This window comes from Stenella coeruleoalba (genome assembly GCF_951394435.1).
Source record: "Stenella coeruleoalba genome assembly, chromosome: 16".
NCBI classification, from domain to species: domain Eukaryota; kingdom Metazoa; phylum Chordata; class Mammalia; order Artiodactyla; family Delphinidae; genus Stenella; species Stenella coeruleoalba.
Window position 1 is genome coordinate 34,879,690 of NC_137162.1, and position 23,918 is coordinate 34,903,607.

A 23,918-nucleotide genomic window follows, 5' to 3' on the forward strand; every position below is an offset into this window, starting at 1 on the left:
ATTGTAAAGCAATTATACTCCAATAAAGATGTTAAAAAAAATTTTTTTTTGACTTGGCTTTAAAAAAAAAAAATTCCACTGTTCTTTCTTTCTTCCTTCCAGTCCAAGCTACTCTAAAGGCTGTCTCCACTGCCCCTAGATTCTTACCAGATTAGTGGTAACACCATTTATCAGCTCACAGCTCTTTAAGTCAGAGGTCTTGGTGGGTGTGGCTGGGTTTTCTACTTGGGCGTCTCTCAAGGTGGAACCTGGGCTGGACTCTGGGGAAGAATCCTCCTCCGAGGTCCTCAGGTTGCTGGCAGAACTCACTGTTTGCAGTTGAGACTGAGGTCCCGTCTCCTTGCTGACTGTCAGCCAGGGCTGCTCTCAGCTTCCAGGGACCCTCACAGGTTGCCACGGGCTGCTCCCAGGCCCTTTGGCGGTATCCCAGCCTACTGTTTCAGGGCTGGCAGCAGGATCCCTTGTGTCGAATCCCCTTAGTGCTTCCAGTGCCTCTGCCTTTGCCTTCTGCAACCAGTGGGAGAAAGCTCTCTGCTTGTAAAGGCCTCACGTTACAAGGTTTTGCCTACCTGGATAATCTCCCTATTTTAAGGTCAACCAATTAGTAGCCTTAATTAGATCTACCCTTAACTTTTTACAATTTGAATTCTCCTCATCCCATCCTACTGAAACTGTTCTCAAAGTCACCATAAACACATTAACCAACAAATCCTTGGCTCTGCCGCAGTGCTTACTCATCTTGTCCTCTCTTACCAATGGCATTATTGACTAAATCCTCTTCTTTAAATTTTCTTTTCCCTTGAATTTCCAAGTCATAGCACAACCTGGGTCTCTTAGCTCCTTCAGGACTCATTTCCTTTTCTTTTTACCAACTCTCCTTCTTTTAAACTACCTTTGACTCTCTTTTCCTTTTTCTGTCTCTGCCATTCATTAGCTACATAAATTCATGCAGGGCAAGCACTTACAACTCTCTGTGGCTTAAGTTTCCTTACCCTTGGACTAGGAAAATAATTCCTATCTCAGGCTGCTGTATGGACTACTGGAGTCTATATCTGTGCAGTGCTTGGAATTGTGCCCGACACGCAGTGGGCACTATATGAAGTCGCTGGTGTGGCTGCTGTTGATACTGCTCTGGTGCGCCCACTTGCACAGTTCTTTCCAGTCCCGAGTTCTCTCTTGTTTCACCCTATGCGATAAATACTTGCTAAGATCCCCTGATGAATAAGGGGACTGTCCTAGGCTCTGCAGGGGTTACAAAGGTATTTATTCCCTCATGAAACATACAGTCTAGGAGATTAAAGTACACAAGTGATACTACACAAGGTTGAGAGACTAAAAGAGGTGAGAAAAAAAACCCTAAATTGTAAGAAGGGAAGAATTACATCTGGTTAGAGAGAATCAGTAAAGGTTTAGTAAAAAGGTAGCTGTGAAGAACAGACAGGATCTGACAGGTAGGGAAGAGGGGACAGAGTGTTCCAGGCAGTGGGAAAAAATTGCAAAAACTGTGGTAAAAAGGTGTGAGGCATCCCAGAGAATAGTTGAAATGTAAGTATGTAGGAGAAAGACAGGAGATAAAGTTGAAAAGCTGTCATATTACGAATATCCTTGCGTGTCAAAGTAAAAAATTTTTATTTAATTTTGGAAGCTAGGGAGTATGGAGATGATGTAATTAGAGTTGTGTGATTAATGTGATATGATTAATCAGCCAAGAGAAACAAGTCAATCAGGAGTTTCCTCTGTCTCTCAGAACAAGAGTTCTGTTGTCAGAAAATGTGGGATTGAATTGTGGTTCTGTCACTTAGCAGCATGACTGTGGCCAAGTCACTTACCCTGTCTGAGCCAGTTCTCTTATGGGTGTGAGAAGCAGAATTTTAAGATGGCTGGACGATTCTCAGCCTCCTGGTGTTCCATCCTGATCACCTTGCATAACATGACAAAAGGGGTTGTGCAGATCTAATTAAGGCTACTAATTGGTTGACCTTAAAATAGGGAGATTATCCAGGTAGGCAAAACCTTGTAATGTGAGGCCTTTATAAGCAGAGAGCTTTCTCCCACTGGTTGCAGAAGGCAAAGGCAGAGGCACTGGAAGTACTAAGGGGATTCGACACAAGGGATCCTGCTGCCAGCCCTGAAACAGTAGGCTGGGATACCGCCAAAGGGCCTGGGGGCAGCCCGTGGCAACCTGTGAGGGTCCCTGGAAGCTGAGAGCAGCCCTGGCTGACAGTCAGCAAGGAGACGGGACCTCAGTCTCAACTGCAAACAGTGAGTTCTGCCAGCAACCTGAGGACCTCAGAGGAGGATTCTTCCCCAGAGTCCAGCCCAGGTTCCACCTTGAGAGACGCCCAAGTAGAAAACCCAGCCACACCCACCAAGACCTCTGACTTAAAGAGCTGTGAGCTAATAAATGGTGTTGTTTTTAAGACATTAGGTTTGTGACAATTTGTTAAGCAGCAACAGAAAACTATATGGCAACGTTTCTAATACCTATTCTATTTTATGTGATTGCTCAAAGAAAATTACATGAAAGTTTTCCCTAAATTGTAAATATTATACAAATAAAGGTTACAGTTAGTATCTAGTTCATGTCTAAAATAGAAATCATCTCTCTCAACTCCTCTCCCCCATCAAATAGGCTCACTTTATTTATTTATGGTATAATGGTATCACAATTATAAGTTTGTTTTGTTGTGTGTTGCAGGACTGTGACATACGGGCACTGGTGCCTCCTTAGAATAAGACTGAGGTAATGAAATGTGCTTGTATGTGTGTATGTAAATAAAAGAAGAAAGACCCCGAATAGCCAAAGCAATCTTGAGGGAAAAAAACGGGCCTGGAGAAATCACACTCCCTGACTTCAGACTATACTATAAAGCTACAGTAATCAAGACAATATGGTACTGGCACAAAAACAGAAATGTTGATCAATGGAACAGGATAGAAAGCCCAGAGATAAACCTACACACCTATGGCCAACTAATCTATGACAAAGGAGGCAAGGATATACAATGGAGAAAAGACAGTCTCTTCAATAAGTGGTGCTGGAAAACTGGACAGCTACATGTAAAAGAAGGAAATTAGGACACTCCCTAACACCGTACACAAAAATAAACTCAAAACGGATTAAAGACCTAAATGTAAGGCCAGACACTATAAAACTCTTAGAGGAAAACATAGGCAGAACACTTCATGACATAAATCACAGCAAGATCATTTTTGACCCACCTCCTAGAGTAATGGAAATAAAAACAAAAATAAACAAATGGGATCTAAAGAAACTTAAAAGCTTTTGCACAGCAAAGGAAACTATAAACAAGACAAAAAGACAACCCTCAGAATGGGAGAAAATATTTGCAAACAAATCAATGGACAAAGTATTAATCTCCAAAATATATAAACAGCTCATGCAGCTCAGTATTAAAAAAACCAACAACCCAGTCAAAAAATGGGCAGAAGACCTAAATAGATGTTTCTCCAAAGAAGACTACAGATGGCCAAGAGGCACATGAAAAGATGCTCAACATCACTAATTATTAGAGAAATGCAAATCAAAACTACAATGAGGTATCACCTCACACAGGTTAGAATGGGCATCATCAGAAAATCTATGAACAACAAATGCTGGAGAGGGTGTGGAGAAAAGGGAACCCTCTTGTACTGCTGGTGGGAATGTAAATTGATACAGCCATTATGGAGAACAGTATGGAGGTTCCTTAGAAACTAAAAATAGAATCACCATATGACCCAGCAATCCCACTACTGGGCATATACCCTGAGAAAACCATAATTCAAAAAGACACATGCACTCCAATGTTGACTGCAGCACTATTTACAATAGCCAGGTCATGGAAGCAACCTAAATGCCCACTGACAGACGAATGGATAAAGAAGATGTGGTACATATATACAATGGAATATTACTCAGCCATTAAAAGAAACAAAATTGGGTCATTTGTAGAGACGTGGATGGACCAAGAGACTGTCATACAGAGTGAAGTAAGTCCGAAAGAGAAAAACAAATATCGTACATTAACGCATATATGTGGAATCTAGAAAAATCGTACAGATGAACTGGTTTGCAAGGCAGAAATAGAGACACAGATGTAGAGAACAAATGTACGGACACCAAGGGGGGAAAGTGGGGCAGGGGTGGTGGTGGTGGTGGTGGTGGTGGGATGAATTGGGAGATTGGGGTTGACATATATACACTAATATGTATAAAACAGATAACTAATAAGAACCTGCTGTATAAAAAAGTAAATAAAATAAATAAAATAAAATAAAATAAATAAATAAAAATAAATAAAAGAAGAAAGAAATTATCAAAGGCAAAGGTTGATAAATGAGACAATATAAATACTAACTTGCAAGAGTGTAGAATAGGTCTAGCCATCCTTTGGAGTGTCAACAGAAAATATGCGCAAGAATAATTTATGCCATGTGCAGCTTATGGACACAGCAATTTACCAGGAACAAGGTCCTTAAACATTCTGAGGTTTGTTGTTTTTTTGTCCAGGTGTGAGGGACATCTAAACCTTTGCAGATTTGTTTTGTTTCATTACAGGGCAAGGGGCACTTAAAATTATGCAAGTAGTATATATTCCCTGTGATAAAACAATATAGAGTTATACAGAGAAATCGAGCATATTAATAATATCCACCCAATCCTACTTTCCTGAGGAAACCATTAACAGGCTGGTGGGTATCCTTCCATACTTCTTTATTCTGCTCAAAGAAGTATAAAAGGTTTCCCCACACTTAAAAAAATTGGAGTCATATTCTACCTATTACTGTGTAATTTGCACTTTTCATTTTACAATGTATTATAAGTATTTCTCCTAGAAAATTTATACACCTGTCACGTCTTAATAAAAGCATGGTATTTACAATATGGATTACCATAATTTAGTCAACCAATTCATTTAGATTGCTTCAAATACCACTATTACAAACAATGTACATTCTTTCCATAGGTCTTTCAACATACATTATTTCCTTAGAATAAATTCCTAGAAATGTAACACTGGATCAGCGAGTATATGAACATTTTAAAAATTGAATGTATGTCAAATAATTTGCTCTCCAGAAAAGTTGTATCAATTTCCAAGCCCTCTACTCATAAAAGTGCCCATTTTCACACTCCCTAGACAACCCCACAGATACACATGTCTTCATTCTCTGCCACTGAGTAGGGAAATGTTAACTACTTGTTTTAATCTGTACTTCCTTTAATACTAGTGAGACTGAGCATCCTTTCACGTGTATTAATTATTCATATTTCCTTTTTTGATGGGTCTGTTCATACACTTTGTCTTTTTTTCCTAATGAAATGTTCATTTTACTGATTTATTAATGATCTCTATGATTCAAGGATTTGTTTTCACTGACTATGACATCTTACTTTAACTTTGTTTATGACCTTCTAAAATTCCTATAGAACTTTTAAACTTTCTTATGCCTTCAAACTTTTCAATTTTTTTGTTTTATGGCTGTTCACATTGCTATCATTCCAAGAATTTTATTATAAAAACAATTTCCTGTGTTTTCTTCTAGTACTTTTGTAGTTTTTAAAAATCTAAAGTTACCGTTTTCAAAAAGTTGGCTAGTTGGCCTAATTCCATCTTTTCAATAATTTAATATCATTTATATACACTATGTTTTACTGATCCATCTCCATGTATTTGGCTACCTTGGTGGTAGCCCTACCATTGGTACAGCTTTATAATATATAGTAATACGAAGGAATGGGTTCCCTCATTACTTTTCCTTGCATTCTCTCATTTATTCTTATAAATCAAATAGAGCATCATTTTCTTAAGTTTCCCCCCAAAAAACTGTTGAAAAATTCATTAAATGTTAGAGAGTAAATCGGGTGTATCTGAGATCTCTATGATATTTAAGTTTTTCCGTTCAAACCACCTTTTAGTCTTTTGATAAAGTTTCATAGTTTTTCTTCGTATAGGTTTTGCTCACTTTCTCCTTGGTTTATTTCTAAATATTTCGTATATTTTCCATCAACTCTTCTGATTGATTACTGCTCAAATAAAGGAAATCTACTGAATTTTTGTATGTTTATATTGTGTCAGGCACCCTAACCAAACTTTCTTATTCATGAGCTTTGTATGTGATTCTCTTACTCTAGGTAACAATTACCTAAAAATAATGATTTTGCTCCTTTCTGTAAATATTTATAGCTTATTTTTTATTGTATTAACTAACTAGACCTAGTAGAACAACACTGAATAATTAAAATCTACTTTTTAATAGTTCAATAATATACTTGCGCCAAGATACACATACTACATATACTTTTAATAATTGTAACTACATTAATTTTTAAAATTAAAAATTTTTTACCATTCTTGATGTTAGGGAAAACAAGATGTGTAGGTGAACTTCTGTTTTCAGCAGCTTCTTTCTTCTGGTTAACAGTTGAAACAAAACTGCTGGAAGTAGAAATCTGGCCTTTGGATCCCCTGTCCAAACCCTAAAAACAGAAAAGTTAACATTGCAGCATAATTCCTAGTCACTCTATTTAAATTATTTTACTGCAAAAATCGTAAACATTTAAAATAGAGATTTTAATCTGACGATAGATGCACGATAGATAGATAGATAAAACCTGTATATATTATTGACTTACCTTTTCCAGGACCAAATTGTTTTAAGTATAAAAGGAAAACAGTCATGCCATCTAACTGCTTACAGGTTGATAAAGTTTGGAAATGGGGATAATAACAGTACCTTCCTCACAGGGTTACTGTGAGGTTTAACTGAGATAATGCATGTAAAACAATGAGCAGAGTTCCTTGCCCACAGTACACGTTTCATTCATGTTATCTGCTATTTTAACTTGGTATTTAGGTAACACTGTTTTTGTGACCTCCACAAATATTTTTTCAGTAGTTAACATGCATATGATACTTCGCAGGTTGATTGATTAAAGGTTTTCTAGTCTTGATGCAACTTCAAAAGCTCAGGTCAAAAGATAAATCTTTTAGAGTTCATTTATTTCTCTAAACACGAGATTGGACTTTGGGTGTAAGGGGACTTAAGAAAAATATGGCTAGGCATTCTTTGCTTTCAGAGTAGAGAGTTTTTCATTTCCTCCTTCCTCATTTACCAGACTGATTTCCACTTAGCTTTTTAGAATCAACTCAGATGCCATGTTGCAAAAACATTTACACTCACCAAATATTCACTTTCCCACATCGCCCACTCTCTTACAGCTAAATGCAGCCATCTGATTAATTCTAACAGGCCAGAAGCAGAAGTGATGTCTGCCATTTTGGGACCAGAAAGTACTGATGCATTTAAGGCTGGTGGGACAATCTCCAGTTCCTCTCTCTTTTCTTCCACTGTAATAATCCCAGAGGCTACAAGCTGAGATGCTACAGCATTCGTTGGCTTGGGTCCCCGAATTACTATGTGAGGCAGAGCCACTGCTGACCAACATTAGATTATACCATCAGCAATAAATGCACCTTTACAATTTTCAAACACTGAAACTTGGGACTACCTTGTAAATGCAGCCTAACCCATTCTATCATAACTTCTCTGCAAAGCTTTTTCTGGTGGTCACCATTTCCACAAAAATCAATCACTCTTATTTATACTTGTGATTTACTTAAATTATTCCACTGAAATTATAATTGGTGTCATACTGGTCCTTCATGCTGGACTAGAAATTCCTTATTCATCACAGAGCTTGACGTCCAGGGAATCCTGTGCATAGATCCTATACTTCAGAGTAAATTTATTGTTTTTTCTTTTTAAGAGATTAGTATAGAAAAATAAGCCATAAAAAATTCAGATGCTATACACATAGAATTTAAAAGTTTCTGGACTTGAGATTTCTAGAAATTAGTTATTTAACTCCTTTATTTCATAGATGAGGAAAATGGAATTGAGACTCACCTAAAGTCATTCAGCTAACAAAACAACAGAGATGTGAGGGGCACTAAATGAGAACTTGAGGAATGCTTCCATAAGGAAAGTACATATGCGATTTTGTGTGTGTGACATCTTTGGCTGCTCAAAGAATTTGGGTTTGTTTGTTTGCTTTATTTGTTTTTGCTTGCTTTTTGGCTAGATTTAGGCTCAGTGAAGTCTGAATCAATATTTCTGTGTTAGGATTAGGCTACATGATCCAGCCTAAAAAAAGTTAAACATATTGCCCAACTGAAATAAAGTCATCTTCTAACAGATGTAGGTATGAATCTGAAGTTTCAGAATCACAGACAACGTCATCTAGGGTCTTGTACAGAACATATGACACGCTGAGTGTTTCACAAATGGTTACTCCTATGATAATAACTCACTAAAACAAGTCATGTATTGAGTACTAGGTATATGCCTACTATTATATTAGGTGCTTTAATACAACATTCCTATGAGTTGCATATTTACACTTCATTTTACAAATGAGGAAACTGAAGTACCATGCCGAAGTTCACAGAGCTGGGAAGTGGGAATTCAAACTCTAGTCTGAATAACCTTAATGTCTGTATTCTTAAACCACTATAGCTCAGAGTTTCTCACTACAGTAGCTATCACTTATTAAGGATTTATCATGCGATAGGAAGTATGTTACATATATCAGCCTGTTTTCACAACTCTTGTGGTTGATGTTATCTTCTCTACTTTTATAGATATATGCTGAATGAAATATAATAGCTTCAGGAGCAACTCACCTAACTAGAGGAAATTAACATAAGCAGAAAAACTAACTGTACTTTAGGAAAATCTTTGATATTCTAGCAATCTGGGAAAGACTCAATATTTTATTTTATTTTTCTCCCCCTTCCTCTACTCCTTCTTAATAAAAGGAGATCCCAAAGAACATTGCTTGGTTCACTTGTGGAATCTTCAAATAATTAAAAAAAAAACCCACAAGTAACTGATTCAATCAATAAAGCCATTTAACATCTATCAGTTCTAATCTCTAACAGAGATGTAGATTCCCAAGGAGGACAGAGAAAATTGGAGAAAGAGATTAATAAAATAGTGATATGCAATACTTTTCTATAAAAGTCTTTGTAAATTACATAATTTGCATAATCTTGGTAAATTAAAACAATATGCTCAAGTTCACAGACCTAGCTAATTAGAAAAATAAAATTAAAATAGCCTATACATTTGAAAAAGTATATCATTCCTTGTTATAACTGCCCCCTGCAGTGGAAGCCGTGGAGTCCTAACCAATGCACGCCAGGGAAGTCCCTAAACCAATCTTTGATAAAAGAATAATTGCTGGCTCTGTTCCATCATGAAACACTTTTTAAAGTCATAATATCTCACTATATTAGAGTATCTGAAGTAAAATTTTTTTAACTGTTTACAAAATTCATTATTTTGTAATGTTTACAAAATTCATTATTCACAACATATTTTAAACTACTAGCTTTGCAACCAGCTGGAAATGCTAGCATTTTAAATCATATCAAGTAAAAATTAATGTTGCATTCTAGCTATTAGATAAGTGAGACTGGCAGTTTTATTTACTATAGAGACAACACACACAAATGCACAGGTAGATGGATTCTCCATAGAGCTCTTTGGTTTAGTTGGCTGTGCAAAGTTGTCATAGGGGATCCAGTCACCAGGATATGTTAAATTATGTTCAGTATCTTCTATTTGAGAAGAGATGTACATAATGTTATTTCAGAAAATGTTCCATACAATCAATGACTGGGTATTCTAAAATGTCCAACAACACTTGGCTAGTTGGAAAATTCACTTATGTAGAATATCTGTCATCAGTAATACCAAATAAAAAGCATTAATGGTAATAATACAAAGGAAATTCTACATACACTAGCATAGTGGTTCTCAAACTTTCTAGTTTCAGGACCTCTCTGCATTCTTAAAAATTACTGTATGTATGTACAATTCCTTTTAAAATAGAATAAACCCACTTATGGACAATTAACTATTTTCCCAAACAAAAATCAGTGAGAAGAGTGGCATGGTTTACATTTTGCAAATCTATTTTTATATCTGTTTCTGCATTCAATTTGTTGCAATATCATGTGTCACACAGAAAACTACACCGTACACTCGAGAGAATGAGAGAGAACAAGGCAACACAAATAACATCCCAGTATCGTTACAAAGGTAGTTTTGACCTCATGGACATCTAAAAGGATGTTGAGGACCACATGTTGAGGACTGCTGCAGTAGGAATAAACAGTAATTAGAACGAAGAATGAATCTAAGAAATCTTGGGAGAACAAGAAGACAACATTTAAATCTGCACTAATATAACCATTTGCTACTGAGCGCTTGAAATGTGCTAGTAAGTGTAAAATACACAGTGTTCAAAGGCTTAGTATGAAGAAGAGATAAAATATCTCATTAAACGTCTATATTGATTAAATGTTGAAATGGTAAATTTCTTGATATACTGTATTAAATAAAATACATTATTAAAATTTATTTTACGTCTTTATTTTTATTCTTTTTAATGTGGCTATTAGAAAACTTTAAGTTATGTATGTGGTCACATTCTATTTCTATTGGACAGAGCTGATATAGATGAAAGAATACTTTCCTAAACTAGATCCAATCCAACATACAATCTTAGGAATTAGGACAGAATTATTATTCTGATTTCATCATTTCCCTGCATCATTCTGGAAGAAAAGATTTGCTGGACAGGTAGCAAATTTAAATACGGTATAAAATATAGACGAAGAATCAAAGATATCTGAAGTAATAAAAACTGAGTTTCTTGCTTTGGTCATTTCAGATAAGTATATAGGGACAATGGCAATCTGTACACTTTGGTCACACCTCAATGAAATTTATTTTTCAAACCCAAAGATGAATAGTTCAGCAATACATTAAGTGCTCTTAATATAAAGCAGGGATCCTTCAGTCTCAATGAGTCCAGGGAATACCTATGGTGCATAGAAAAACTACTTTACAAAAGACTTGAGTGGCTTCCTGAGATACTGAGCAAATGTTACTATGTCAAAAGATTGGTGAACAAATGTACATTTATATGTTTTAAGTTAAAATAAAAAGCACTGAATATACTTTGCTTTACCAACTTTTAAAATAAACTGACCTAAACTACCAGTTAGGGCCACACCAGATGAGAGGCCTTAACTGTATTTAGAGTCTACAAAGGAGACTATTTTAGGCCCTGTTCCTGAGTAGAGGTATTTTGTTCTTCTTTTTTGTATGTTTTTTCACAGTTCCTTATTAGGATACTAGGTTATAAAATCAGTGCTCTATAACCTTCTACTAAGATGTGAAAAGTTGGCTACTTTCAAGGTGTGAAGAATCTCCCTCCCCAACTAAATAGCACCGGCCCAAGTGAAATTGCTTTCTTTAAGTGATGTAAACCACATCTTTCAAAGGAGACTAGGAAGGATGTGGATTCTGAAACAAAACTTTAACACTCAAAAAAAAAAAAATCACAATGCGATTGACCTTATAGATAACTGAAAACTAACTCTACTTAATACAAAGGAAATGTTAGTCCTGATGCTCAGAAATTTCAGTGTTTGCTTATCAGAAAGGCAAACTGGCTTGGGTGATTTTATTCACTTATTTCACAAGATGGGAAAAAAGGAAATTGCATCAACAGGTTACCCTTATAGGATAAAATACTACTTTTAAAATGTGTGATTTGAGGTAGTCACAATTCTCAACCAATTTACTGTTCTTTAATAAAAATGTCTGGATCAAAACCAAGTTAATTTGAAACACAGCTTTCTTTAATGACTAGGTTCAAACTTCACAATGACCTTTCAATTAAGGTGAATTAGTAAAATTTTAATAGTTTCTATTTTTAAAAGGCACAGACATTTATTATAATTATTCCCTGCAAAATGTTTTTTGACTGCTTACTAAACTGTCACCAAGTTATAAATATCAACTTAAGAACAACTAGTTATTCATATAAGGCTTAGCAGTCTTAACATTTTTATAGTGCAAGAAGGGATCCTTATCACAGGAGAAAAAGTAGAAAAATCCAAACTTTCCAGAGCTTTCTCAGTTCCACCTCCTTCTTCATTCATCTTCTGTTGATCTTTCGCTACTCTCTCTTCCTCAAGTCAAGTAAATATAAGCAAGTTAATTTCCGTACACTATGCCAGACTAAGCTGCTACACTGGAACAGTGAGCAGTACCCCTTTCTGAAGCCATTGCTTTTCCCTTTCAGAAAAATTCATATGTACCATACCCCAGTCCTGAAGAGTTCAGAGAGCGCGTGACATCCCTTAATTCAGAGAGGGCCCGTGTGTGTGTGTGTGTGTGTGTGTGTGTGTGTGTGTGTGTGTGTGTGTAGGGGGGGTGGTGCAGGTAGGTTGATAAAGGTGGTATCTGTAGAGCTTGAGGCTTGATATAGAAGGTTGTAAAGCAGTTCCCTAGTGGCTTAGTGGTTAGGATTCGGGGCTTTCACTGCTGTGGCCCGGGTCTGACCCCTAGTCAGGGAACCAAGATCCCGCAAGATGCGTGCAGGTCGCAGCCAAAAAAAAAAAAAAAACCAAGAAAGCTTGTAAAGGAAAGTACTGAAGCCACAGGACAGGATGGGAAAGGGCTGGCTGGCTTATGTGAATGCTTACTTTGTCAAGGCTCTTTCTTAAATACTTTATGTGTATTAACTAAGTTAGTCTTCTTATCTACCCTGTGAGGTAAGTTCTATTACTATTTTCCCCATTTTATAGAAAGGGAGCTACAAATAGCAAGGCAGTATCATATTGGACACTTCTAGAGGTTCTCTGGTTCATAAGTTATGGGTTTTTTTAAATAAATAAATTTATTTATTTATTTTTGGCTGTGTTGGGTCTTCATTGCTGTGCGTGGGCTTCTTATTACGGTGGCTTCTCTTGTTGAGAAGCACGGGCTCTAGGCGCACGGGCTTCAGTAGTTGTGGCTCGCGGGCTCACTAGTTGTGGCTCGCGGGCTCTAGAGCGCAGGCTCAGTAGTTGTGGTGCACGGGCTTAGTGGCTCCACAGCATGTGGGATCTTCCCAGACCAGGGCTCAAACCTGTATCCCCTGCATTGGCAGGCAGATTCTCTTTTTTTAAAATTTATTTATTTATTTATTTATTTATTTATTTTTGGCTGTGTTGGGTCTTCGTTTCTGTGCGAGGGCTTTTTCTAGTTGCAGCGAGCGGGGGCCACTCTTCATCGCGGTGCGCAGGCCTCTCACTGTCGCGGCCTCTCGTTGCGGAACACAAGCTCCAGACGCGCAGGCTCAGTAGTTGTGGCGCACGGGCCTAGATGCTCCGCGGCATGTGGGATTTTCCCAGACCAGGGCTCAAACCCGTGTCTCCTGCATTGGCAGGCATATTCTCAACCACTGCACCACCAGGGAAGCCCCTGGTTTGTAACTTATAATGACCATTTTTCTTCAACTGTAAATATAGTCAAATTATTCATGTCCTAACATCCTGAGTTAATTTTGAATGGGAGGATAAGTAGCAACTACAATATGGCTTTGCAATTAAAAAAACAGTTGGCAGACGACTTTACAACCCACTCAAAATTAGACACACCTTGGTTATGTATTTATGTAGCGACAGCCTTCCCTTTTTGTGTCTTATGAATCTCTGGTCACTCTTCTTTAATGAGATTGCTTTACTTTACATAGAATTTAATGATACATTCATACCATAATTAAAACTGATATTATCAGATATTCTAGAATACATATTTCTCTCCCGTAACAGTTCTATCTCTAGGAACAAAGTTTTGAACAAATTTGTCCCTGGGCCACATCCTTTCTTCTAAACTAGGAAATACTGCTATAGGTACGGGTTCTTTGAACCCCATGGTCTCTGACCACAGATACAGAGTACATGGAATAAGGCAAAGAGCATGGCATTTTTTTGAGCCAGAAAAGTCTCAGTTGAAACCGAGCTCTGCCCCTTACTAGTCATTTTACCCTCTGGCAAGGTATACTACACATAACCTGACTCTCAGATTCCTGTCTGTTAAGTGGGAACAGTATCTTCCTCATGGTCACAGCAGTTAGGTGATTGGCTTTGGTTGCACTAACTGACTAGATGAAAGATACATGGAAAATGCCTGGCACAGAGTAGGTACTGAAGTAAACGGTGGCAATCACTTGTATTATTTATATGTATTACACATATGCATAAATGATGCATTTTTGTAATATCTGTGGTTTATTAAATTGCTTAAGACACTTTTACCACCATAGCCTTCATTCTTTCCCATCTCATCTCGTTTGAAAAGGGTACAAAATTTTCCAAAAATAAGTTTGTTCCAAACACCTAGATGGGCAAGTTTTATCGAAGTTCACACATACACGTTTATTTGGAATGCTGTTGGCTGGATTGCCTTTTTACGTAAATGTTTTTCTCTGAGAGAACTCATCTGCAAACTTTAGAATCCTTTTTCTTTATTAATCTTCCTTCTCTTTCATCCCTGTTATCTAGGTTCCACTAGATTCCACTTCGTGTGGATTCTTCCATCCCTTATACCTTATCACATGGCCACAACTCTAGCGGATGCCCCATGATCTCCAGTATGAACTGCAGAGCTCCTTCCTTGCCCTCTTTCTCCTTCCTCCTCCAGTCTAACTACCTCTAATTACTACCACTAATTTCATTATGTTGTTCCTCTATTTAAGAAACTCCAATGGTTTCTTGCTAAGAACAGGAAAAAAGAAGTCCCAACTTCCCCACCTGCTGATTTGGTCCAGCCCCCATGCAATCTCACTTACCTCCCACAAGTTGCCAGCATGCTCCCATTGGGCTTACTTTATTACTCCCTAATTCTTCCCTTTAAGCCTCATTCACATTGTTTTCCCCACTGGATTACTTTTCCCACTTGCTTTTGCCCATCCAAATCCTATCATCCTTCAATGGCCAGCCAGCCTAAATAATTACCTTTACTTTAAGCCCTTTCTTTACAGTTTTGCACCCACTGATATCCTTTCTCTGATCTCCTACAGAGCAAATTGTTTCTATGGCACATGGTGGCTTTTACACATTGCTTTGCTTTGCTGTGTTTTCATGTGTCAGCCCTGCCTACCCTGAGGCAGGAATCTTTTTTTTTTTAAACTTTGTGTTTTCTGTAGCATCTAGCCCAAAGCTCAACATAATAATGTTCAATAATTGGTAGTTACTTTTTGGCCCAGAGGTTCCATCAAGCCCCTTTAAACACTCCTGACACAACATGTACAAACTTCTCACTCTTGTTACCGACTTCCTACCAAATCCTCTCCACATACCTTAAGCTTTGCTCTCACCTTCCCCCTGCTTGACAAGTCTCCTGACCTTCATTGTGGGCAAACTTCCCTTTACCACCCTAAAATGATTTCCTCCGTTTCCTTTCACCTCTCTGACCTAAGTAAAGTCTAGCTCTTTCTTGAACCCTATGCCATGGAGAATCTCCCTTTCTCTTCTCACCTGACTTAAATGATGAAGTAGACAAACTCATCCTCACTCATCACTATTATCTGCTCCTCCTTTGACCCTTTTCTTCTTCCCCATTCACCAATTTTTTTCTAACTTCTGTATTACAGCAGCAACTACTTTATAATATTCTTCTCCACTCTAATCTGTCAACTTCAGTAAATATTCACATCGTTAGCCCTTCATATTCCTTATTCCCCTTAGCTCTGTAGGCCTACATCACCTCTCCACAGCAGCAAGGCCAACCCCGAACACTGAGAGGCCTCTGGGGGCTCTATCTTGGACCTGTGAGCATCTCTAACTAGAACCACCTTTGCTGCCATTTCTCTCAACTCCCCACTAAATCTGATTTCTGCTGTGCCTCATTCACTTAATCCATACCTTTCCCTACTCCATTTCAAATGCTGCTCCATTAACTAAGCAGACTCGGGGCAGTGCACTTAAAATACAGACTCCAAGGAGCTTTTAATTCACTACACAGAGCGTCAATTTTCAATCTTAGCTACACCTGAGAATTTAAAAAAAGAAGATGCCTGAGCCCCACTCCCAGAAATTGATTTAACTGGCCTGCATTTGGGCCTGGGCAATGTTGGCCAGGTTTGAGACCACCGTGTTAGGCACTTGCTGGCTAGAATGGACTTCCTGCACACTTAGGCAGTCTTAGGATCAATCATGTTAGGACTGTTCTTTCCTGCACCCTCAATCCCACCCCTGCACCTTTTTAAAAAATTTTGGGATACAATCCCAACTCTTTAAGCTTAATTGGGGTCATCATAACCTGACCTTCTACTTATTTCAGGGAACCGTCACTCTAAACTATTTCCAAACTCTCATAGAAATGTGATACAATGATTATTAGAAAAAGCTAGTACTGTAGGGCTACAGTAATTGAGTCATAAACTCAAACTACATAGAAAGAGCTGTTAACCTGGGGCAAAAAGGAAGAATCACTAAAATGGTTCAAAGAGATAAGTTATTGATGGCAATCAGGTTCCTAAGCAAACCTCCAGAAGCTCTATTTGATCCACATGGAGGCTGGCAAACAACCAAGCAGGCCACAAGCTGTCTTTCCCTGCCCCCCACACCAAGGCATTCTCCACCTACAGATGAATTCGGACATTGTGCCAGCTCCCTGCTTTTCTCGCCCTCTGGAGGACCAAGCACAGATTTTCTTGACTAAGGCTTTACATTGCTATAGCACAGAATTCCAGCTCTAGAAATCTCTGACAAATACATACCACATATCATCATTGATAAGTTGCTCATCTCTCCCTTGCTCTCCTAACTCTTGCTGCAAAACCTAAGTCCTTTTCTCTCCTGATGTGACTCAGAACATCAGTGCTAATGATAAACCTCTGTCACTTAAAAAAACAATGCTACCAATCCTGCTTGTAAGGCACCAGAAACTGCCTTCAGAAATCTCAAGTGTTGCTATTCATTCGTATCCTCTTCTGATTTAACCTGTCTTTTCAAGGTTTTATTCAAGATCTTAAAAAACTTCTTGCACTCTATTCTTCTGTTTGTCTAGTAGTACAAGTCCACATTCCTTTATTACACTTCCAAAATCCTCTAAGCTCTTCAAACTGAAAGAGCTTATTTGGTGATAAAACATGTACCTGATCTGAACTCTCCGACAATCCAACCTGAGCTGAACTGACAGGAAGCTACTTATAGACCTTACCTCATTTGGTGTGAACAACACATACATTTCACTGCAGAGCTGTTAATATGCTTGATTATGGGGAAATGGCCAGGACCCCACTGTGGATATTATACATAATATATGTACTGAATTACCTTTCTAAAATCCGAAGAACTCTGAATTTCAAAGCCCCAAGGTTTCAGATAACAGTCTGTAGACCTGTATCCACACTGTATCAATTTCTCCAAGTTTTTATTTCAAGCCTTCAGTTTTTCAATTACACAGAAATAAATAAGTTTGGGGGAGCGTGCTTACTTGAGGACCTAAATTCATTCACATAACTGTTCCTATAAGCATGTATGCATTCACTGTTTTAAACTGACTTAGAAATGAACTGTTGAAACACTGCCTATTTGCCAGTTAAGAACTTCCCAGATAAGCTCTGAAAGCCCAGGAAACCAACAGCAAGAACTGGGTCTACAAGCAGTTGGGTGACAAATTCCTTCAAAGCATTTCCCAAGGTAATTTCTACCCGCAACTCCAACTTATCAATCAACTGTACTAATTTTTTAAAGTGTCATTTTATCACTGTCTACACTCTGCTGTGCTCATTTAACGTAAAGAGCTTGTTCTAACAATTTCCAGTTCACAGTCCTTAGACATTTTCGAAAAACCTACCAAATCAAAACATTATTCCTATAATACTTTAAATTAGAGTGAGCTATTTTAGTAAGTTCTTAGTCATTTAAGAGGGAGGTTTTAAGAAATGAACTGCAAGCAGGAATAAACAAAATGTACCATGGTCTCTAAACTTTTACCATTTTGTCATGCACGGCTGCATGACCAGTCATGCGCTTTAAATGTACTAAAGTTTCAAGAAGTATTTAAATATGATGTCAAATAAAAATCTCAAAAATCAGAGGTTAATTTTGTGTGTGTGCTCCAAAGTAAACAGTCAAAACCACCAGTAGAAACGGGGAAGAGGGGCTGTCCCATTACATCATCTGGCAATATGTAGTTTGAAGCCTGAGAGCGCTCTCCAAATAATCCTTAAAAAAATCCATCTGGGAAATCATCCCCGTGAAGCTTAGATCACTTGAGTTTAAATAAAAGGTTAAAAAAGCTTCCCCACCTTACGTCACACGCCTGTATCATATGAAAAATAAAACCACCATCGAGGCTGACAGTAACGGAAAGGTCACAATTAGGTGGAAACTCGCCGCAGACTGTTCAATCTGAAGGGGGAACGGAAAGAAAAGCGAGGAAAAGGGGGAAATATTCGCTCTCCCAAGACAGGCAGATAGCTCAGCGGAAAACCCACTCCCGCCTGCCTGACACCTTATCCTTATCCAACAGATGATGCCGACTCCAAGATGCTGGTCATTTCCTTAGAGAAAGTGGGAACCCCCCAAGCCAGAAAATAATCGAAAACAGCCAGCGTATCCGGCCACCCCGACATTTCCCGAGGGTGGAAGGTGCAGATCGCGAAGTGATCACGGCTGCCCACGAGGCACAACTCTTTGATTTCGGCCCGAGAAAGGGGAGCCTGAGCGCTTCTCCCCGGGCGGGTCCGGGGCTCCCCGGAGGATACGCGGGTCCCCGGGCACCCCTCTCCCCCCGTCCCGACCTGCCGTCGGGGCGCCCCGCGGCCCCCGCCCGGCACCTACCGCAGTCGCACCGGCGCCAGCCGACACGATGGGCGGCAGCTTCTCGCGCTCCGGTTCCTTCCCTTTCTTCTCCTCGGGCGCAGTCGCCGCCACAGCCGGCGGCGCGGCGGGCGAGGGCACCCGATCCACCTCACTCATGTCAAGCTGAGCAGCGGGAGCGCTAGGCGGCGGCGGCAGCGGCGGCCGGGCTGCTGCTGGGGCTGGCGCTGCTGCCGCCGCGGCCGCGAGAGGGCTCTGCGCCGTCGCGTCCAACCTCAGCCGCCGCTCCGCCCCCGCCCGCGCCCGCGCCCGCGCACCCGCCGCGCACCCGCACCGCGCGCGCGCCCGGATGCCCCGCCCCCGCCCCCGCTCGCTCCACCCGCCAGCCGCTCCCGCCTGCTGCTCTCCTCAATCGCCCCCGCCCCGCCCCCTGCTGGGCTCGCGGGTCGCGCGTCCTGGACGCTGGCCCCGGCCGCCCTTGCTAACCCCTGGGGCCAGGAGACGAGGCGCCGCCGCCGCCGCCGCGCCGCCATGTTGTTTGCGGACTGTCGCCCCAGATGGCAAGGAGGGGATTCGGACTAGAGGCTCGGGACTTGGGGGGACAAGGCGAGGCCTGCAAAGGGTCGCGCAGGGATAGAGCGTTTCCCGAGTAGCGCCTGTGGGGCGGGGCGAGCGCGGCAGCCTCCTCTGCGCGGACGGCCCTGACTTAGCGCGTAGACCCGCGGGATCTAGGCTGGTGGCCTTTTCCTCCCCAGCGCCCGCAAAGCCGTCGCCTTGGGGCCAATGCTTGTCCCTGCCACCCCTGCCCGCCCACACGCCCGCTTGCCCCAGGAGAGAGGTCTCGAGCCTGCGCATCCTTTTTTAGTCGACCGACCCTTTCTAGATGCCCAGAGATCCCCTACCTACAAAGGAAAAGCCTAGGGTGGGGGGAAGGGAAGTGAGACGTCGTGGGCCCCACCTTCCGCACCGCAGGGTGGGACGGCCAGGCCACACTTTCCATTCCTGTTCCTCTCGTCCCCACTTGGACTGCCAAATCCGCCTCTCCCTTCCCGTCCCCACGCGCCTACATCTCGCTCTCTCCCTGCATCCCTTTGCTGCCTCCAATCCCTTCCTTTTATAAGTTACAGATGGACAGACCCAAGCTCTGCCGCATTAATGTCATCATTAATATGGGAACGAACTTTAAAACCGAGGAGGAAAGCTTTTAATCATGATACTAAACCACCCCCAGCCCCGCCTCCATCCCCACCCCCACGATGAAGCCACATAGACATTTCCTTTCCTTTCCGCCCCTCCTTTTGCTTTTCTCAGTCTGCTGGAGCTGCGGAGACACCTGCTGATTTAAGGGAAGGGAGAGAGCAAGAATGCGCTGCATCGCCTATTAAAAGTAGGGAATTTCTTGACGTTCACATCTTCAGATTTTTCGGTTGCGGCTTTGTTATTTTACTTGAGATTGAGTGAATTTTCAGATCAAGGATACCGAGATCCAAATAACCAAAAATATCTCTGAAACATGTTTGAGACGATGTTTGGGTTATCTATTATTTTACATAATTCAGAGTTATTATCATAACTAAGTACTAGTTACAGTGCATCGAGAAATGAGGTTGCATGTTTTTCAAACCCAGACTTTGTAACAAGCAGATCTGAAGCAAACCATGTAATGAATATAATAATTAGTATTCCAGATTACCTTCTAAATTGTAAATTCTGACGTTCATTTGTAGAAAGGCTTTCTAGTTTTACTACAGTTGCTGTCATCACCTATTTAAATGTTAGTTAGGAAAAGGTTTGAAGTGCCATATAGTCGGCAAAAAGTATTTCATTGCTAATTAGCCTTGGAGGGAAATGATGTGGACACATTACTTTGAAGCATTCTCCTTTCTATTTTTCTTGAATTCTTTTTCAGAATTTTCTTTCCTTCTTAGACCTCTGAAATACTCATTCTATAGGGAGGAACATACAGTTATTTCCTACTTTTAGCAGGTGAGTGTGCTGATCTTTTGATACAGCAACAACTGAAATGTTATTTTATAAACGGAAGACTTTACAGTTCAAGATAGTCTATACTGCGAAGCTAGGTTAATAGAACAAATAGTAGGGAAAATAGCACAATCAGCCCTCCACACCCACAGGCTCTGCCTCCACCGATCGAAAATATTAGAAAAAAAATTCCAGAAGTTCCATAAAGCAAAACTTGAATTTGCCACCATTTGTATAGCATTTACATTGTATTAGGAATTATAAGTAATCTAGAGATGATTTAAAGTATGTGGGGGGCTTCCCTGGTGGCACAGTGGTTAAGAATCCGCCTGCCAATGCAGGGGTCACGGGTTCGAACCCTGGCCTGGGAAGATCCCACATGCCGCGGAGCAGCTAACCCCGGGCGCCACAACTACTGAGCCTGCGTTCTAGAGCCTGCGAGCTACAACTACTGAGACTGTGCTCCAAAACTACTGAACCCCGCGCGCCTAAATCCTGTGCTCCACAACAAGAGAAGCCACCGCAATGAGAAGCCCACGCACTGCAAAGAAGAGTAGCCCCCGCTCGCCACAACTAGAGGAAAGCCCGCATGCAGTAATGAAGACCCAATGCCGCCAAAGATAAATTTATAAAAAATAAATGAATAAAGTATGTGGGACCATATGTGTAGGTTATATGCAAAAACTATAACATTTTATAAGGGACTTGAGCATCCTTGGATTTTGGTATCCACAGGGGCCCTGGAAACAATCCCCCTTGGTTGGAGGGACAACTGTATCCTTTTTCCTAGTGTTTTCACCTAGATTTAGTAATCGGTGATTAAAATGATTGGATGAGAAACCACGTGAATTACATGCCTTATGCCTTCTCTTTTCATGTGTGAGACTAAAAGTTTGTACATGTCACATTCAATAGAACAAAATGCTTTAATACTGGCAAAACAAGGCAAGTCGGAAATTTTAATTTCTGCTACTGCACCAGAATAGAAAATCCACTTCTACACAAGTCCACTGATTAATTCACCTGTGAGTTACATACAAAAAAATGATAATTCGTTGATGTTCTCTTTTACTTCCTGTTAAATACCTTGCTCTCAATGCACCACCGCATCCCTTCTTCATCCTCATGGGCTCCAGGATGGAGGCTGGAGAGTGGGAAAGGGGCTGCTGGAAAGCTGCAGAGTGATGGCTCCAGTGGGCTTGAGAAACATACTCCTACCTGCCACCAACATGCTTCTGAAGGCCCAGGTAGGAGTGAGAGGGTTGTGGTACAGGACATACAGAGAGCTCTGGTCATTCTGTACAGAGGTGTGCAGAAGATGCCTTTCAGCTCTGCCAAGTGTCAGCAAAAAGTGCAACAGTGATGGCATCTAAGTACAAACCCGTTAGCCCAGGAAAAAGTGGGAGTGAGGCAGGAGAAGCATTTCACCGTGAGCTCATTCATATACCTATGGGGTATACGAGTTTGGGGGCAGGGTGGGGAAGCTACAGATCTGGTTATTTCCGTGAAAGAAAAGCAAAGACCAAATTACAAGGTAATGAAAGGTATAAATTATAGATAACATTCTACTGTAATTATATACAGTGATACTACAGTGAACAGTAGCGAAGTAAGTTCTGACAGGTTGGTTAAAAGTGGTTTATAAATAACACCTTAATTATATAAGGTAAAGCTATGAATTAGTGAACTTTTTTTTTATACAGCAGGTTCTTATTAGTCATCCATTTTATACACATCAGTGTATACATGTCAATCCCAATCGCCCAATTCATTGCACCACCACCCCCGCCACCGCCACGGCTTTCCCCCCTTGGTGTCCATACATTTGTCTCTACATCTGTGTCTCATTTTCTGCCCTGCAAACCGGTTCATCTGTACCATTTTTCTAGGTTCCACATATATGCATTAATATACGATATTTGTTGTTCTCTTTCTGACTTACTTCACTCTGTATGACAGTCTCTAGATCCATCCACGTCTCAACAAATGACCCAATTTCATTCCTTTTTATGGCTGAGTAATATTCCATTGTAGAAATGTACCACATCTTCTTTATCCATTCGTCTGTCGTTGGGTTTCTCTGGGTATATGCCCAGTAGTGGGATTGCTAGGTCATATGGTAATTCTATTTTTAGTTTTTTAAGGAACCTCCGTACTGTTCTCCATAGTGGCTGTATCAATTTACATTCCCACCAATGGTGCAAGAGGGTTCCCTTTTCTCCACACTCTCTCCACCGTTTGTAGATTTTCTGATGCTGCCCATTCTAACTGGTGTGAGGTAATACCTAATTGTACATTTGATTTGCATTTCTCTAATAATTAGTGATGTTGAGCAGCTTTTCATGTGCTTCTTGGCCATCTGTATGTCTTCTTCGGAGAAATGCCTATTTAGGTCTTCTGTCCATTTTTGGATTGGGTTGTTTGTTTTTTTAATATTGAGCTGTACGAGCTGTTTATCTATTTTGGAGATTAATCCTTTGTCTGTTGATTCATTTGCAAATATTTTCTCCCATTCTGAGGGTTGCCTTTTCATCTTGTTTATAGTTTCCTTTGCTGTGCAAAAGCTTTGAAGTTCATTAGGTCCCATTTGTTTATTTTTGTTTTGATTTTCATTACTCTAGGAGGTGGATCAAAAAAGATCTTGCTGTGATTTATGTCAAAGAGTGTTTTCCTCTAAGAGTTTTATAGTGTCCGGTGTTACATTTAGGTCTCGAATCCATTTTGAGTTTATTTTTGTGTATGGTGTTAGGGAATGTTCTAATTTCATTCTTTTACATGTAGGTGTCCAGTTTTCCCAGCACAACTTATTAAAGAGACTGTCTTTTCTCCATTGTATATCCTTGCCTCCTTTGTCATACATTAGTTGACCATAGGTGCGTGGGTTTGTCTCTGGGCTTTCTATCTTGTTCCATTGATCTATATTTCTGCTTTTGTGCCAGTACCATATTGTCTTGATTACTGTAGCTTTGTAGTGTAGTCTGAAGTCAGGGAGTCAGATTCCTCCAGTTCTGCTTTTTACCCTCAGGACTCCTTTGGCTATTTGGGGTCTTTTTTGTCTCCATACAAATTTTAAGATTTTTTGTTCTAGTTCTGTAAAAAAATGCCATTGGTAATTTGGTAGGGATTGCATTGAATCTGTAGATTGCTTTGGGTAGTATAGTCATTTTCACAATATTGATTCTTCCAATCCAAGAACATGGTATATCTCTCCATCTGTTGGCATCATCTTTAATTTCTTTCATCAGTGTCTTA

General features: G+C 40.2%; 1 protein-coding gene across 2 annotated transcripts in view; it reads right to left on the bottom strand.

Annotated features, from left to right (window-relative positions):
• Positions 1-19,221, bottom strand: part of HECTD2 (HECT domain E3 ubiquitin protein ligase 2) — a 77,351-nt gene extending 58,130 nt beyond the window's left edge. For both annotated transcript variants that reach the window (XM_079900252.1, XM_079900251.1), the window contains exons 1-2: positions 18,705-19,221; positions 6,355-6,484 (exon numbers count right to left, since the gene is read on the bottom strand). In XM_079900252.1, the coding sequence (XP_079756378.1) occupies positions 6,355-6,484; positions 18,705-18,842 (268 nt within the window). In that variant the 5' untranslated portion in view covers positions 18,843-19,221. The remainder of the gene's footprint in view (positions 1-6,354; positions 6,485-18,704) is intronic.
• Between the last annotated feature and the right edge of the window lie 4,697 nt (positions 19,222-23,918).